The sequence below is a fragment of the Balearica regulorum genome, chromosome 11 (genome assembly GCF_011004875.1).
Source record: "Balearica regulorum gibbericeps isolate bBalReg1 chromosome 11, bBalReg1.pri, whole genome shotgun sequence".
In the NCBI taxonomy this organism is placed as follows: Eukaryota; Metazoa; Chordata; class Aves; order Gruiformes; family Gruidae; genus Balearica; species Balearica regulorum.
The window spans coordinates 18,460,601-18,478,815 of NC_046194.1; the positions used below are offsets into that span (position 1 = coordinate 18,460,601).

The following is an 18,215-nucleotide window of genomic DNA, read 5'->3' on the forward strand; positions in this document are numbered from 1 at the left end:
TTTTAAAAATGACAAGCTGAAAGAAGGATCACCTACTCTGCTATGAAATAACTGTGCCAGCAGCGCATGGTACCTTGGGAAATAAAAAGTTCTGCCCATGCAATATAATGCTTTTCTATGTGCTCTAGATATTGAGCTGAAAAGTGAAGAGTCATCCCCAAAATGTTCTACGTTTATCAACATATTTACTATCCACACTTAGGTTCATCAACTCCCAACCAACCGATCGTCTTCAGACTCGAAAAGAAATGAGTAATACAACAGGATTATTAATCTGAGATGAAAAGAACGCGATGCCTAAATCCAACAACACTGCAATTTCTGAATGATCTGTGAAAAGACGAGTCCTGACCCAATGGCTACAGACAGGACTGATCCTGCACGGCTCGTTGTTACCTCACGGTGTGGGCCCCCCCCGGCTGGGTGATGAGGGTTGTCCCAAAAGCACCAAGTTAAAGCCCAGTCTGGAGCACATGGATGTCAGAGGAGAGGCTCCCGCTGCCTACGGCGCTCGCAAAGCCCGTCCTTGGCCATCCCTGACGCCTGGGCTGAAGCCCAGCAGTGCGGTGCCACCCTGCACCCCCCCACCAGGGAGATCTGCGGGTGCTGCCGGACTCTGGCATAACTCAGTGCGGAGGGAAACCTTGGGAGAGAGGCCTCCAGGTCAAAAGGAGATGCAACGTGGCGTTCATCACTGGCTGAGAGGTGGCTACGGCCGAGCAAAGCTAAAGGCCATACGGGACAGCCCGTTACGTGCTGCATCCAATACAAGTCGCGTTTCCCGGGTTAGAAAATCCCTTAGGTCATAGCTGTGAGGAATGACACGTGCGGGGTTGGTGAGCAACTACGAAGTTTCCATACACAGTCTGGTTTCTGAATGCAACCCCTTGAACTTACGGGATCTCACTGGGATTAGAACCGCCCAGTAAATATGGGTTGCAGAATCAGGCTCTGTAACCTTTCTAAATAACTGGTGAATTATTAAATCAACAACAACAAAAAAGTCGTGTTTCTTTAGAAGAAGGCAGAGCACGCTGCGCTCTCCCCCACCCCGCAGGGACGTGTGGCGTCACCCCGGGCACCTCGCGCGCGGGTCGCGCTGCTCAGCTGTCAGGACTCTGCTTCTGAAATTTTTGAATACTGCCACACAAGAACTAAAAATCGTCACTGTCGTCTCTCAAAGAGTTAAACGAACAATATTAAAATACCATCTTCTGTCACATTTAAAGGCAGTTGGATATGTTTTCTCCTCTATATTTATATATACAGAGTTCTGATCTAGAAAAACCAATACAATAAACCATTTTATGTTTAAAAACAGGCAGTCTTTGGTGACGCAAAGGCAGAGATTTTCTTTGTTACCTTCTGCCTATTTCACTCTGTCTCATAAAGTGAATATTGTTGGCACTGTCAGAAAGTTCGAGATACTGCTCCACAGATAAAACAAAATATCCATCGTAGCCTTGTACCCTCCCAGTGCTTAGAAGCTGCTGTTTCTCTCCATCTGTCCATGCCCTAATACCTTCTTCCCCTTCCTGCAGCCGTCTCTGCTCCTTAGTCCAGGCTTGAGCCACGGCTCTCTGCCTGGCTATCTCTAAGACATGGTTCTTTTCTTCTTCCACCGTTGTTCCATACCGGACGTTAAAGCACAGGGCGCCGTGCTGGAGCTGGATGTCAGCAAAGCGTCTAGTCCTCCCGTTGATCACAGAAGTCATCTGTGACACTGTGACGTTGACGCCATTCTCCAAGATGCGTCGTCCTCCGGTGTTGCCAATTAGGGCCAAATCTTCTTCCAAAGACCCCAGCTTGATGAAATAATGCGTGTCTCGGCCCTCTATGGTGAAATGCAGGTTCTCCAGATAATGAGCGTTGTTGAGGATGGCAGCAATGCGCCGGCTGTCCTCGTTAGCCACGCCTATAATGTCAGCTGTCACTATACCATCCTTTATAGCGAATTTGATGCCTTTTCCAAATACCGAAGGAATGGCTGCAAATCTCAGTTGCTTCACTCCCTCGTAGCACTTGCCATCACTGTACCTGGGTGTCATAGGAAGTTGATCCAAGGATATAAAGTTTCGGAGTTGCTTTTGTAGCTCACACTGAATACCAAGGATAGTCTGGAAAAGAAAATACCAATAGTTTGCAGGTGAGGCATCTTGCTGTTCATTATAGTGTCTCACAGACCCTACTAATCTCTTAATTGCTTTAGAATGGTTCTCCAATTTGTCTGGAAAAAATGGTGCACATCTACAGAGCCTGGGTATACGCACAGGCTTTCTAATCGCCTAAGGTACTGCTTCCTGTCTCTTGGACTCTTTCATTTCTAGAAAACAAATGGAAGATGTGTTTATCACAAATGCTATTTTTGTATTTATTCTTCCTTGTCTTTTCTTCCTCTCCCCTTGAATTGTTACTCTAATGGCTGGAAACCTGAACTCAAAGCTGTGCTCTTCCACACGACTCTATGCTTAGTCTCTGTGCATTTAACTATGTCTTCTGTAAAATAGCAGTAACAGTTTTTACGGCCCATTCTTTAAGGAAAGCAGGCTGTGAAGGTCTCAAGACACTAGAACAACAGGACCCAGGCAAGCACATCAGATCTGTAGATCTTGCTCCCTCATTGAGGCTAAAAAAAAAATAATCTCACTCCAACCATCTATTTGTCTTTTAACACTATATCTATCACTACACCTTTTCGGTGCCTTTGTAATAGCTTCTTTAATAGCTCAGTGCCAATTTTACATGGACACACTCCTACATCTGGAACGAGATCTGACTGTCCAGCCCTCTGCACTTTGTGCAGTCATTTGTGCACGGGAAAAGAAGTGTGTTAAACTCTGCGAATGTGAACTCACACCACTTTATACTTCCTTTTCCTGACTGCATTAGAGGAAAGGCATCTTTTCTCTCTCATCTTTGCAAAATGGTATTTCTTTGTTAACGGATGCTCATGTGGTCAAATGCAAAACACGAACGCCTGCTCAGAATATCGGTAGTTGGTCCTGTTGCAGTTACATTGATTGCTGGACCCTGATAGCTGCCGCATGGCTCCGCTGAAAATGAGCCCTGGAGCAAGGTTGAGTTTTACAGACTCCCCCCTACAAATCCATAGCACCATTTCTGTTTTCCTGCAATAATTATGCAGAGGTACAGACTTGTAAAGCTGTTTATACCCTCAGTGATTTTGCGTCTCTTGTGGCATCTTTTCTAACAAGGATGAAAATCTGTTAATTTTTTTAATTCCACAAATTCTTTTGCAGTTTTTTTTTTCCAATTTTCACACAAATGCTTTTACCCTTTTGCCTATCCTGCCCCTCAAATTTGGGCAGTTTCTCTGTAACCAGCTGTAATGTTCCTTCACTCTTGCTAAAAGCTTCTCCTTAAAACTCTCTTCCACTCTGATGCCAGTCATAATTGACAACATTAAAGTTGTAGCATTGTTAGACGATTTGCCTTGCCTATTATGCTGAAAGATACAGTCACACTGTTTCCTTGGTCTCCAATATTTTCTAATAAAATTCCTTAATTTAGTATTTGAAGCAGCTGAACAGAGTTTTTGCTAACCTTTCCAGGATCCCACTCTTGGGTTTTTGTTTGAAGCTGTAGAAGTTCGTATGTTGTCTCCAAAGCTTCTATCTCTGGTTTTGGGAATCCAGGCAGTACGTTGTGCAACTGGAAACCAAACAGCTCTAGCCAACTTCCAATGTCTACAAAACAAGAAAAGGATGCTGGCAATAAGGCATATAAATCCTAGAAAAAGTGAGGGTAGTCTGCAGAAATCCCAGCTATGCGGAAATAATGATTTCACATCAATTTCTGCTTTCAGTACTGGTTACAGCATTTATTGTAGCAAACAAATTATTTGATTACAAAGCATAGCTATACTCAGATCAATAGTGCACCTTCTATCTATTTATAACGGCAAAAATTCAAATTAAGCTGCCTCCATTCTTCCCCTAATTTTAGCACTTAGAAAAGCAGCAGAAACAACTATTAATTATATTCTTGGTTACCATAAAGGCTATAGAAAACAGATCAAGCTCAGTAAGATGCTACCTATTAAAGAAATTAATATATGTAAGATTAGAGCCAAATAGTAACTTTGGATGTATGCAAAAGATTTCTGGAATCTTGAATCCATACCAGAATTTGATAAAAAGTTGTATTTTCATGAGAAACGTGTTACTTTTACCTGTTGTATACTTTGCAACATCTTGGATTCTGCCAACTGGGTAATTATTTTCAAATGAGTAGAGATTAAATGGTTGTGGGACAGCATTCAGGTGTTTCCATATATGATGATTTGGTGTCGTCCACCGACCAGCAATGACGTCGTAGTCCCGCTGACCCAGATGAACTAATTTAGTAAGAGAATCATAGAGCCCCCCATGAAAACCAATGATAACCTGGAAATCTGGATTAGTGTCGTGGTAGATCTCTCCATATGGGGTGTACAAAATCTCTTTTATGACTTGGCCCCGACTGCTAAACACAGCTAGAGGTGTTCCAGTGTTATCACAAGCAACATAATATTCTTCTCCACTGCTTAATTCCATTGCAATGAGATGACCTTGAAGATCGTAATACAGGGATGTTATTTCTGAGCTAGTATGATTGTACAAGTGAGTAACTCTTATTGGGTTGGAGAGATCAGCATAGAAGAACTGTAAGTGTTGTCCTAGGCTTGATTTGCTTGCAACTCGTCTTCCAAGACCATCATAACAGTATTGCACAGTCCAGCCAGACACTTTGTTGTATGCTTTGTTCAGCAGACCGTTAGAGTTGTACTCAAAGATCTCATTGCCTCTTTGCCTGAGAAAACCATCTTCATCCATTTTATATTGAATTTCTCCAAGTCTGGTAATGCGATCTCTCAGATCGTATCTCAGAGGAGTGAGACGCGCGCTGTTTCCATGGCTCAGCAAGTTGATGTTGCCATTAAGGTCATAGCTGTAGCGCCACTGGGTTTTATCATTCACAGACACAGTTTGAAGTTGGCCATCAGCATCATATTCATAAAAATATCTTGTTATATTGGCATCTACACCTACGCGTATATCACAGATCACCATACGACCCATATTATCATATTGGATGGTCATCCAGTAAGCGATAGACTTGAGAATTTCATACTGTACTTCAATCACCTGACCATTGGCACTAAAAATTTTGGTATGTTTCATCACAGTGGTGGTTATAACTTGGTTTAAATCATAATTAATTACACTGAATTTTCCAAATTGTTCAGTTCTGCCAGAAACATCGACATAACGGTACAGATCTATGGGAAGAGGCGTCTCATTTATCATGGCCTGCATGCTCGTGACACGGAAGTTGTTATAGCTGTAGTCAAATCTGGCATTTACAAGCCCTTCTTCACTAAACCTGAAGATTTGGCGACCAATCAGCGGACCTGTCCAAAACAAACAGGGGAAAGAGGAAAAGCAAGAAGAATAATGAATTATGTCAGCAGTATCCTTACCCTACAGATCTAGCACAGACAGGCGATGAACTCAAATATACCCTCAAGCCTTATTGCTACTTGACTGTCTCAGAAAATACCATTAACTAAGAATATGTTAGATTATTCTCTCACAAACCGTTATTAATGCTTGCTCTACAAAATATTTTTATTTTATTAGCATTTGCTTAAACAAATGCTATTTTATTCATAATTATGATTTCTATTTACTTACAAGATAATTCTAAACTAAATTTATTTTACATGGTGATTTCCTTCCTCATATAAACAGCCCCTTTGAATTTATGTTATATTATGGTATAAACAGGGAAACTTGAAAATGCAAACAATAAAACAACTTGATTTAGTATTTAGCAAATATCCACACAGTGGAATAAAAACAATCAAACATTATAAGAGCTATTCCATACCAAGCAATAAAAAGAAAACTGTATTTCAAATGGGACAGCTATATATGCCTATGGACACAGACATAGAGATATACACGCATATTTTTCTATTGAAACATAAAATATAAGAACTTGTAGACATAAAAATAATGGAATTTCATGCCAGGTAAGTGCAGGATCAAGGCCCAAAACTTCAGCACAAGTTTTTTTACACAAACCTGTTTGTCTGTATCTGATAGTACAGATGAACCCATCGTGCATTAAATGTATTGTTTTAATAACCCCAGAAGATTCCTCGTAGGTGAACGTGACTTGAGTAGTATCATAAAGAATCTCGGAAAGTCGGGACTGTTTGGTGTATTTGTAAAGGACCCTGCGTCCTGTCCCAGGATACAACGTTTGCAGAAGGCGTCCGTCTCTGGCGACGTCCTGTATGAAAGCCGCGTTGCTGTCCGGAGGGGTATAGATGTTGCGGTAGTACCCGACGGACAGCATGGTCTGCAAGGCATGGCGCACCATGCTCGGCATGGTGACCGAGAGCAGGTAGTCGGACTGGTCATACTCAAAGATGTAGCGGCGCTGGCTGTGCAACAGGAGCATCACGGACTGCAATCAAACAGGAATGGTAGTGTAAGTGGCTGATCAAGCAAATAAATAATCATCTAGCGAGTGCCTGAAGGTTAAGGAAATGCTGAAACAACCATCCACGCTTGTAGTTTGCTGTTGCTGTCTGCGCAATTCCAAGTGAAGCTTTCAGCTCCAGGAGACCTGGCCAGCAAAGTGGTACAAAACAAGAGGAGATTAATATTAAGTCTAGAGGTAAGGATCTCCAAACTGGAAGGCAGATGTGGCTCTCAGTAGCATTTCAGCCTCATGCTGACTTGCTATGTCGCTTTGAAATATTTAGGTCATTCTCCCAGGAAGAAAAACCAGAAGGAACCTCTTCCTCACACACAGGCAGAGCATCTGCACCAGCAGATGTTTCTAAGGAAGGTGGACAGGGGAAACTTTCAAAGGTGTGTACAAGGTGCTTAGCTTTTATTGGCACTCTGCATATCTCCAGCACAGACCTACCCCTTTTTCTGTATGTCTTCTATTAAATGCACATTGCCCCAGAGGTCACAATATCTCTGTGCTTACAGATGAATGAAAATAGTCTGCAGGTGCTTTGGTGTTCTTCTATCTCTGTTTTTTAATGTTTACAAAGAATATAATTTCTACACAGGTACTTGATATTTGCCCTGTGTTGGTTAATTGCGGCTGGTCAATGAAATCTGGTTGGTTTGCTTGGCAGATGAATGCACAAGCATGGCAGATGTTTTTCTGTGCAAATTTAAAGTTTGGCTTCTATAAACCTTTTCACCAGTCATGTGCAAAGTCACAGTGTCACAGAGTAGAAGCCCAACAGTCACTGTTGAAACAAGCACAGTGAAAAAAGAGTGAGAATACACGGAAGAAGTTTGTAGCCTTCCCCCAGCTCCAGTACGCGGCTTGGCTGGACCTGAGCACTGACCCTGCACAGTCCTGAGCTCGCAGCCCAAACTGACCAGGCACATAAGCAAATTTGTCAGGCTGCTGCGTGATTGAGACATCGCGCAAAACAAAGTCTTATGAATAACAGTCTGACTGCTTTTTCATAGAGCATTCAGGAATGAAATCTGAAAAAAAAAAAAAAAAAGGCTCTTTTCCCCTCTAAGCTCAAAAATCTTCTCTGGGAAGAAAACACCAAGAGCTCAGCTCTGCAATGTGTTAAGTAACATTGGCCGTGAGCCACTTTGCTCTGACAAATAACCCAAGTGCTTCTTCGAAGGACCAAAGATAGGCTAAGCCTTGGCCACCCCCTCTGCACCCCCTGCCCCCCCAAGATGTGTTTCTTCCTGCCCTCGGTGACAGACATCTGTCACCCGCACACAAGCCAGAGAGCACCAACATATGTCGCTCGCAAGTTATCCTCTGCCAACCGGTGACAACAGACCTTTACACCGAGCTTTTTCCGATCGCTTTATTGCCGGTCTGCCAAGCATTTCGAACACGCACAGTGTTTATTTTGTTTTCACCTTCAGTCAAGAGTCCCCAATCTGCAGTAAACCACTGGCTGAACTCTCCCAGCTCCCAGGCCTGTTTTTAAGCTGTCTGCCATTGACAGAGTATGAATAACAAGATCAGAAACATCTCTAATATAACTTTAGTGCCCCTGTGTGCCATTTTTACAGCACTTTGTGGCTTTTCCACTTTTGTCCAGGATAGTAAAAGGATAGACAGTACAAGCGTTGGAGACTCAGTATCCTCTCTAGCCTATTAGAAGATACCATAAAGAGAAAAAAAAATTAATTCCCAATTCATCCTAATAATATTACAATAGATTTTTCAACTCTTTCCACAAATTGGCTTCTAATTGTCTTAAAGGATTTCAGAGGGTAGCTCATAAAACATCCCAAAAGCTGTCATTTTATAAAAGCAAACAGAGCCTGGTCAACCATGTAATGATTGATGCCGCACGGTATATTGAGACAAACAGCCAGGGGCAATTACTTGGAGCTCCAGTGGGAATACACAGAAATGCTGAGTGTCACCACTAGATGTCATTTCTGTCCAACATACACACGCAGCCGCTCATCTGTTTTGTCTGGTGGTAAACGGCAGGATTTCGGAAGCAAGCTCGGAGTATTCAGGAGATTTTGTAACACCGTTAACTAATCGAGAAAAGTGACCACAACAAGAGGAACCGAATCTCATAAGTAAAAAAATATTTACAGTGCTACTGTAAATAAAACCTAAATTATTTGGCCTGATTTTGGCAGGGGGAGAGATTTTTGAAGATGTACAATTAACTCATCAAGTGATAAAAAATGAAGAAATAAATAACTATGAATTGGAAGCGAATGATATAATTGATTTTTGATAAAAGGAATCATTGGGTCTTACGAGGTTTCAGACAACCTTTAGCAATCATTACACAGTTAACACAATGAGTTACTGCCTTTAATGGAGCCACAAAATGATATCTCAGTGTCTAATTTTGACAGTGAATTAGTCTTTCTTTGGCACAAGGAACAAACAGTGATGAAAGTACATTAAATAGCCGGAAGATTATGTCCATAGTGTGTACGACTTTCAATAATTTTAATGACAAGTTGCAGCGTAACCCAAGCCTGCTGCTACCCGAACCAGTAATCTTTTGCCATTTGCTTCTACAAGATCAGGATTTGGCCACTTGTGCAGAATTCCGGAATAACTTTTTTAAATTATATGACTTTATTTATAAGCTCATCATAAACTAAGAAGAGACAAAGTGGTTTGGAAAGATAAGCAGCATACATCTTTCCAAAAATACAGTCCATTAGGCCCAAAGAAAAAATAAAAGATTCCTCCAAAAGGCACATTGCCCAAATATTTGAAAGCTGTACTAAACGTCTGTTTACTTGCAATTTGCAGAAGAGCACACAGACAAAAGAAGCCCTGACAAATTTATCTGAACCAAACTTCTGAAGCTTCTAGGGTTTGCCAATCTTGTTAACACGTGCAAGAACCACACTGCATGCAGACAAGGGAGGAATCGCATTTTTATGCATTCTCCAGTCTAAATCGTTTTTCTCTCTGGGTTAGGTTTAAGTTTTTTGAGGATCAGGCTTAAATACATTCAAAATAAGTACAGCAAAGTTTATCTTAAAAGTACACATTTGGAACTTTTAAATATATAAATAACTTCAAAGTGACTGGATTTCCTGCGTGTAATACCCCCTATCAGTTTTACCTCACCTGCCCCCTCCCAGCCTTTCTCTGTGGTTCAGAGAAAATGTTCTGCAAACCCATGGTATATTGGATAGTCCAAGACGTTGCTATTTAAAAAAAAAAAAAAAAAAGTTTCAATGGACACTGAATACAATTTCACACCGAGTTCTGAAAGCTTTAAAAATACAGATTGGCTTTTTGGTTTTGAGAGACAAGATGATCCCAAATGAGACACTTCTACAGATAAATGAGATGCTATTCTTCCTTAGTCTGTACACTACCTATTCCCCCATCTTGTGACCATTATCTAGGGACATAAATGAAAATTACAATACTCAGGCAATTTAGACACGAAGTGACTATAAAAGCAGAGCAGTAACTCATTCCATATGACTATTCCCCCCCCCCCCCCAAATAGCTCTCATAAATACTGAAGCCATCTTTCTCCTCATAGGATCAGTCCTTTTTTTACAGCACAGCAATGAGTAGGTGCAACTGGTACTCACTGCCTCATAATTTTGCCTTAAAAAAGCTGTGTTTGTGGGGAGGAAACAGTTCCTTTTCGGTGACTGTTATATTTTTGACCATGTTATACAGAGTGGCAACATGTTTATCAGCAGCGAGTGTCCCTTCTTCACTTGAACTTGGACTGAGACCAAGATGACATTTCTACTTAGCAGTTAAATGAATCTGAGGTGCTAATAACTTTCTTCAGAACTAAACTATGGCAGGTTTGAACTGGTGACTTGTAGGCCTAAGCATGTCCAGAGACGTTTTTATGCATTTTCTGTTTAAAAAGTCTTAAATACTCTTGCAAGAGGCAGCATTATAGCCCAGTTCACAATATAATATCTATATCGAAATAAATATTTTTGCCTTAGTACAACAATCCACTTTTAAAATGATTTACCTTTTCTAAATATGTGTAACTCCATATTTTACCATCTGCCCATGTTCTGGAAATTATGTTCCCACTTGGATCATACTCCATTTTCTCAGTCCAGGTTCCTCTTTGGATATAGGTGACTAATCCAGAATGCGAGTAAGTGATATTGACCTCATTGTACTTGCTGATGGGCGACCATAAAATTGGACGTCCCGTCTGGTCATACATAATCCGAAGAGTGAATTTTCGATGATCATCATAAATCTTTCCGGTTCTGGTTACATGATCGAAATCAATGGAAAGCAGGTTTCTGTTGTGGGCCTAAACACAAAGATACACGAAGGTAAGAAAACAACGCATCTGAATCATGCACAACACGGACGTTTCTGTGGGAGCTCTAATCAAAATGTGCAATGGCTTAACATTATGATGGAGAATTTAGGCCTTATTAAAGACTAGAAAACAGAAAAATATTCATATGAGAAACAGGAGGACCAAGAAACAAAATGCTGCTTCCATGCAGTGTTGTTATACTTTGCATTAGAGGATGCTTCCTATTTCCATGTGCTCAACCCTCACCTTTTCCTAAGTTTTTCTTCTTTCATCCCTCTGTGGATCGACTTTTTGATTCCAGCCAAAGGTGTGCAATTAAGCCCACAAATTAGCAAAGATACCCTATCTCACATCCTCTCTCTGAAGCTCAGTGAACGCTGACAGTCAGCTGCTGCTCTGGGACAGCCCGCGCCAGGTTGCACGCTGATGCCGCAAAGGGAAGAGCTGTGCTCGCAGCTCCCGGGTGCCCTGCTCACCACCGTCCTCGTACCTCTTCACAAAACCACCCCGCTCCCAGAGCTCGTGCAAGCCAGCGGGAGCGGTGCCTGGTGCCAGCCATACTCCTTGTTGCAGCTCCCTCACCACATCTGGGACCTGCAGCATTTGTGAAACTCACCGTGTCCGACAGACTAAGGGAGTGATGTGCCGCGATCTGCTAACGTTTATGGGCCAACAGGAAAATGCCGAGGGACAGCCCAACTCTCAGTTTGAAATCAAGTTCAAAGCTGAGCCAGATGCATGATGACAAAATATATTTATCCAGCGCTTTCATCAGCTGCCTCCTTACATCATTCAGTCACTGGGCAATCACTATTAAACTCCATTTAAATCCGAGAGATAATTTAGGGAACCATAAGACATTGTTCATTGACTCGTCTTTTTCAGATCAATGCTCAATGCGCTCGTATGAATCTACTGCATTTTATCTAATCACCTGCAGTAATCTGTCCCAATTAATAAATTCCTTATAGCAGAGACGATGTCGGTGCAGGTGTTAGCCCAGTGCACAGCACAGTGCTTGGTCCCCCCCGAGACCTGGAGGCACAGCCACGAAGTAAATGGTTAAGAATACCTGTTTAATAATTCAAGCTGGGATCATATGGTGGTAGTGATTAGAAAGAACATTTTTTTCTTTCCCCTTTCTGTTTTTAGATACAAAATAATTTGAAAATCTAGAAGAAGCAGGTGTTCTTTCTTCAACTACCATTCCTGGGGTTTTATATACACACATGTCTAACTTTAATAGTGTTCATTTACAATAGCTGTAAAATACCTATATACCCCTGTAGACTGCTGTAACTATTACGATTTATGCTCTAATGATAGTTAAGGAGCCCAAGTAAAATGTGATGCTCAGTTCAACTATATTTGCTTGTATACAGTCTGATGGATTAAATTTATTATAATATATTTCTTTGCAAACTTCTTGCAATTTCTGAAAACAAACCCTCTTGGTGGTAAAATAACTGAAAAGCAAGCAGGGGATGTACCCGGGCTCATATTCATTTACTATCTATGTACATATTTAATGTTCTTATTGCTATTATTATTATATTGTAGAATGCAGTTAGGAGAACGGGAAGTCTCGAATACAAATTGCTTGCAATCTAAATTTCAGGGACGATACAACAAATAAGAATGAAAACCAAACAGAGGCAGAATTAGCAGCGAAGTGGATAGCGGCAGCATTTGAAAGCTCACAGAGCTTTTGGGTGGATGCCATTATTTCCCTTATATTCCACACTTTATGTCTCATTTGTTTACTTTCTTAGATTAGATTAAAGTTAAATTTAACAGCCGTCTCAAGGCAAGACAGGATGATACATGAGTAGCAGGCCTCATTTCAACCGTGTCACTGAAAAGCTGATTTCAAATCCTGGGGGCTTCTTAAAAGACAACTCCTCCGACGTACATACAGCGTCGTAAGGAGCCCCTCTGAGAGCCTGGCGCTCGTGGTCTGTCACAAGCCAGGGAAACTCGTTTCTGAAAGCAACGTCAGGTCAGAATTTCGGCCGATGAAAAGAGGGAGAAAAATTCAGCTGAGTTCAATAATAATGTTAGTAGTGCATAAAAAGATATATTTATTATTTATTTTTAAAGTTGTTGACTCTACTTCCATCAGTTTTACAGCTAGAAATTTTGCAGTGTAAATAATTGCATAAATGTGCACTTCTCTTGACTTTCATTCTCAAACCTGAACTGTCTACCACATGTAAATCAGATGAGATGATTGTATTATTTCCTCGTCTACGTTTTGATTTGAGTCAACGTAAACTGATACACACTGGCAGAGGATTTGGTCCTATCAGTAGAACTTGCTGTAAGACTGGTAAATCAAGGGAGATCATTCGCTAAATGCAATAATAAACATAGCTGTCAAAGCCTGCATCTGCAGGACTTTTGAATTGAGGCCAGTGAGATACTTCCTTTTCTGTTATTAACAAAAAAAAAAAAAGGAAAAGAAAAGAAAAAAAAAAGAAAAAAAAAAAGGAAAAAAAAAGGAAAAAAAAAGCAAAAAAAAAAAAAGCCAAAAAAATTAAGAATGTCCAAGCATTCAATTTCCAATTTCATAGATATTCAGTTATAAAACCTGGACTGCATCCAATGCCAAGTTCCTCTAAGTTATGCAAAAGACAGGAGGGAACAGAACTGCATTCTAATCAGTATTTTACTATGCATCATGCTCATTGGTTTTAACAACAGCCTTTGCTTCATTTTTAGAAGTCAATTAAAATAGCAGTTCAATTGTTAAAAAAGAAGTCTTGCTGGATTAAGATTGATGCTAAAATGCCTGATTGTACATAGATTTATTATTAATATAAAATGCATACATGCCTACAGACTGTTTTATATACTTTCAGGAAGCACCAGGGCAAGCAGTCCTGCACTTAAAGGAAACCTGTGATTAATTTGTTTCCCACATTGATTTAGATACTGAGATAACGCTAGATGTCTGTTCTAACATTTCAGTTAACTTCCTTGCTTCTGCTCTATTTCTGGAGCAGGGAACTTGCACCGTGCAAAATTTGCACTTTTTAAAACAGAACGTTTACAGCATTATTCAGAACGTGCTACCCGTGGCCTCCTTCCAAAATCAGAAATAACACTAATAGAGTGACATGCTTTCAAGATAGTTGCAAATTGCAATTAAGTATTAAAAATGTCAGGACCAGGCAGAGAAGGAAAAGCTTTCTTCTTCTCAACTAGGTCATCCTTTACCTCATCCCCAGTTACCTGCCTTCTAATTTATACCTCTTAGCACTCAAAGCCGTTTGTTTCAATGATGGTATCAGGCCTGATCGCTAAGTAACATCTTTAAATCTCATTTCTATGCTTTTTTTTTTTTTTTTTAGAAAACTCTCCCATTGTGCTGGTTTTTTCTCTTTAACTGAGGGCTCCTGCAAGTCTGTTCATTTCCATTGAGAACTGGTCCAATCCCCAGAGCTTTTCTTTACATATATTTTCAAAGTTCAGCATAGTTCTTTCTGCCCTACATTGCAAGCTTTCTAACACGCTTCCTATTATGCCAGTCATGGCATATTAAGTGTCTAAAAACTTTCTTTTTAAAATATAAAGAAATTTGAAACTAGAAGTTTTCAGAAAGTCTCACCAGAACCTTATTCACTGTAAGGGCTTCTAATGATGCTACATTTTTTTCCCCAGCAGTACTCAAGGGTCTGTCAACAGTAAGCCCTAAATCCCTTTAATTATTTGGCATACTGCTTCAACCACACTATCTGATGGCATTTTTGCTCTTGCTGTCCTGCATCTTTCCTTTAATCACCAAAGAAAGATAGCTGTCTCTGGGTAAATTCTGCCGCTCCTTTGCCGTCCTTGCCAGCTGCACTGGTCCAGCTCCTTCCACGTCTGCTGACTCCCCACTCCATCAGCATCCCACGTAAACTTCTCAGTGCTACAGCTGAACTCCAGGACCCATATATTTCACCCATCCTCCAAAGTCCTTCTTATTGGCAGTGACAGCCTCGAAAGCCCATTTGTCCCTTTCTCTTGTGTCTATTTACACGGTGTATCCTATGCGCAGAATATTTCTCCTCCTTTCCACTATCAAATCCCCATTTAATGTGCTATCCCACCACGTTTCCTCCAGCCTTGCCCTGACAGCCCTCAGACAGATGCTCAGTACATTCAAGGGAGGGGAAAACGTTGTAAAACAGGTAGCTGACTTATCCTTCTGAGTAGGCAGGGACAATCCATAAGCCCCCTCAATCTTGGGTACATATAAAAAGACACAATTTACAGAAATAGCAACGCAATGGTCAGCTGTTGTGATGCTAGTGGATACTTTTGGAAGGACAGAGAATATAAGACAGCAGCACATCAAAATCATTCTTACACTTCACCTTCCATCCTCTCACTGGATGAAGGTGAAGGAGGGGAAGGAGGAGTACACGAGTGGTTCTATACACCAACAGACTGGTCCAGAGGCAGGTCAATCAGTTGAGCTCTGGATAGCTTCAGAGTTGTAGTATTTCAATGAACATTTTCTGCCTCCAGCCAGAATCCATTTAATCCTGACCAATTTGTGAATTTCCTCCCTTTCCTTTCCTCCCAGGCAATATTAAGGATCGTGCAGAAGCAAGTGAAAATGAGTTAAAAGAACCTGCAATCAATTTCAACAACAGAAAATATAAACTGCATAATAGGAAAACTGTGCAGGATGAAGTACTTATATTAAATATAACTGTCACGAACAACTTGGCCCTGGCAATGTAAGCCGAATAGATGACTGACTACGTCCTTTCCATTTAAGGTTTTATTACGAAAGATGCTTAAAGAAAAATGTGCCACACAGTTATTTAAGCACAAAATAACATGAGCCATGGAGGCCATAGTTTGGATCCTGCCACCTTAACACAAGTTTGTGACTGTACTAAGTTCAGCTGCCTCCCCAGACAGGGCTATGAGGACTCATGCTATGCTAGAGAGGAGGCAGCCAGAAAATGGGCAAGAAAGACTAAACGAAGCTTCTCCCCCCTTGCAAGAACCTAATCAAGTATCTGTGATTGTAAAATCTGAAAGATGTCCTTTCAAACAGGTGTTTCATGTGCAGTTGCCAGTCTGGCCAGATCATCCAAGTCTTGCATTTTTGATTGATCAAAGCAGTTGAAAACCAAACAGACGATACGCTTTTAAAAAACATACAGTATCTCATAACCAAAAGACAATCCAGAGATTTTAATAACCATCGCTATATTTTCAGAGCTAACAGATGTACCTTCAGAGATAATGCCTATCCAGAAGTTAACAACGTCATATTTTTAAGGCAAAAATTCCCAGCCGTACTACCGGTACAGGCATTTTAAGGGGTATTCATGTGAAAAACAGAACAGAATTTGTAAAAAACCTGTTCTGCAAGGTAGCAGTCTCTTTGAGCCTTAGTGGTACCTAATTAAATGCTGAATGTTGACCATCTGTCATTGTAATCTGTGAGTTCTCCTAACAGATAAAAATAAACCATGGATGCAATATTAAAGTAATTCTTTATTAGAGCCACAGTGTAACCCAGCCAGAGGGAGCGAGGGGGTTTGAGAGCGTAGAGGGCAGAATACAGAGCCGTTCTGGATATGCAGGGAGGCTCTGCATCACTCTGGATTGCAGGAGACACGCTGGCCGGGACACCCAAGGTGTGCCCTGCGAGACCCTCTGCCCCAGGCAGAGGCTGGCACTGCTATTTCCCCCAGAAAAAAAGAGAATCAATAGATCTGAGAGAGGCAGAATATGGCTCCAACTCTGCTGCTGTGCCAGAGTAACTACGCATTGTCCTTTGCGCACAGCTTCTTCCAAAGCCGTAATTAAGTTCTTAGTTGAAAAAGAAGAGGAAGGAAAAAAAAGTAATTATGTCTTGAGGTCAAGTCTCACAACCAAAATCAAACAGAGATCAAACATCCCTGTGACTGTCAGAGGAGTTTGATTTTGAAATTCATAGCTGGGGCCCACCATTGATACAAACTTTCCATCGCTCTTCTTACAAAGTAGAACATTTCAACATCATTTTAGTTCAATGGCTTTCAAAGGGAACACTGCACTTTACACAAGAGGAAGCCTTACCCTTAGCCTTCTCTCAAACGTGGAGATATTGCCTTTGGTCTGCTCCCTCCTTTGCCTCCACTCAATGAGATTTGAGTTATGCTCTCCAGGAAGGGAGATATTGCACTTCCCCAAAGTGGGGCTGACAACCCCTGCTAGAATGTGCGGCTCCGTGTTAAGCGTGATTTCCATTCCACTGGCAAAGGTGACTCTCAGGGACCCATCTGGGCTGACCCGGTAGATATTCTGCGTGTTATCTGTCAGAAAACAACAACCAAAAACAGAACAGAGAACAGTTCAGATCTCCAGCTTTAGAAGGCAAATGTTAGGTGCAACAGGGCTTTCTTTGTCCCTGGGTTACGGACAGCTGAACGTACACCAATCACAGTGTGATTTTGCAACCTGTAACCTCCAGGCCTTCCCATGTCTAAAAAGCTTTTCATTACATTTGGGCTGATGATTTCCATTGTGAAGATCTCCTGCAGCAGGAATAAAGAGTTTTTGCTTTCGTCTTGAAAGTAAGTAAACCCGTAGGGTGGGTTTTAACGACCTGATGATTTTAGCACATTGGGATCTGTTAACAGGACAGTGTGCTGCTTGAACGACTGCAATGAGTACCTGAGGTCAAACATGAAAGCTGTTTTCAAAATGTCTCGGATGATGGCCAGTCTCCCTTTGTCCCATTTCCCCGTACCACCACACAAACCTCCTCCTCTTCCCCATTAGCAGCAGGACCCTGCCCCTGGTAGAGGCACGGTCAGCCACGAGCCTGAAGCCTGGTGCAGGAGACCCACTGGGAAGGGGTTGTTGGCTGAAAAATGAATGGGTCAGCAACCGTGGCGCAGTGAGCAGCTCCAGAGGCTCAGGACTGTGCCGCAGCGGGCTGTTGAGGGCAGGTGGGATGACCACAGTCCCCTCCCCCTCCCCAAAACTGCCAGAAGCACACGGCGGGTGCACAGCAGGTCTCCACTGAAAGGATGCGAAGGCATACGGCCACTGCCCGCTCTCTTCCTCTTGCCCAGGCACTGTAATTCCTCCACCGCGGCAGAGCTGTGCCGCATCGCCTTGCACTTGGCCAGGCTGGGGATACGGACACGGGAGGTTACTGTGGCTCAGCTGATGGAGGCAACTCCATCACGAGCCAGAGTGTTCAGAGCTAAGAGACAAAGCCAACGTCTCACCCCTAAAGTGCAATTGAATTCACACCAGCTAGGGACTATGAAAAACATCATTTTTTTTAAGATGGTCTGTAACAATTGGAAGTAACTAACTGGTGCAGCTCTTGAGATGTGAATATGTGGAAAATAGGCCTTACATTAAAAGGACTTTGTGACTCTGATGTAAG

The 18,215-nt window shown here is 41.7% G+C and overlaps 1 protein-coding gene across 2 annotated transcripts in view; it reads right to left on the reverse strand.

Moving 5' to 3' along the window:
• Window positions 1-1,210: 1,210 nt before the first annotated feature.
• Window positions 1,211-18,215, reverse strand: part of TENM1 (teneurin transmembrane protein 1) — a 337,672-nt gene continuing 320,667 nt past the window's right edge. For both annotated transcript variants that reach the window (XM_075763591.1, XM_075763590.1), the window contains 6 exons: window positions 16,892-17,127; window positions 10,514-10,810; window positions 6,090-6,477; window positions 4,193-5,413; window positions 3,565-3,707; window positions 1,211-2,117 (listed from right to left, as the gene is read on the reverse strand). In XM_075763591.1, the coding sequence (XP_075619706.1) occupies window positions 1,359-2,117; window positions 3,565-3,707; window positions 4,193-5,413; window positions 6,090-6,477; window positions 10,514-10,810; window positions 16,892-17,127 (3,044 nt within the window). In that variant the 3' untranslated portion in view covers window positions 1,211-1,358. The remainder of the gene's footprint in view (window positions 2,118-3,564; window positions 3,708-4,192; window positions 5,414-6,089; window positions 6,478-10,513; window positions 10,811-16,891; window positions 17,128-18,215) is intronic.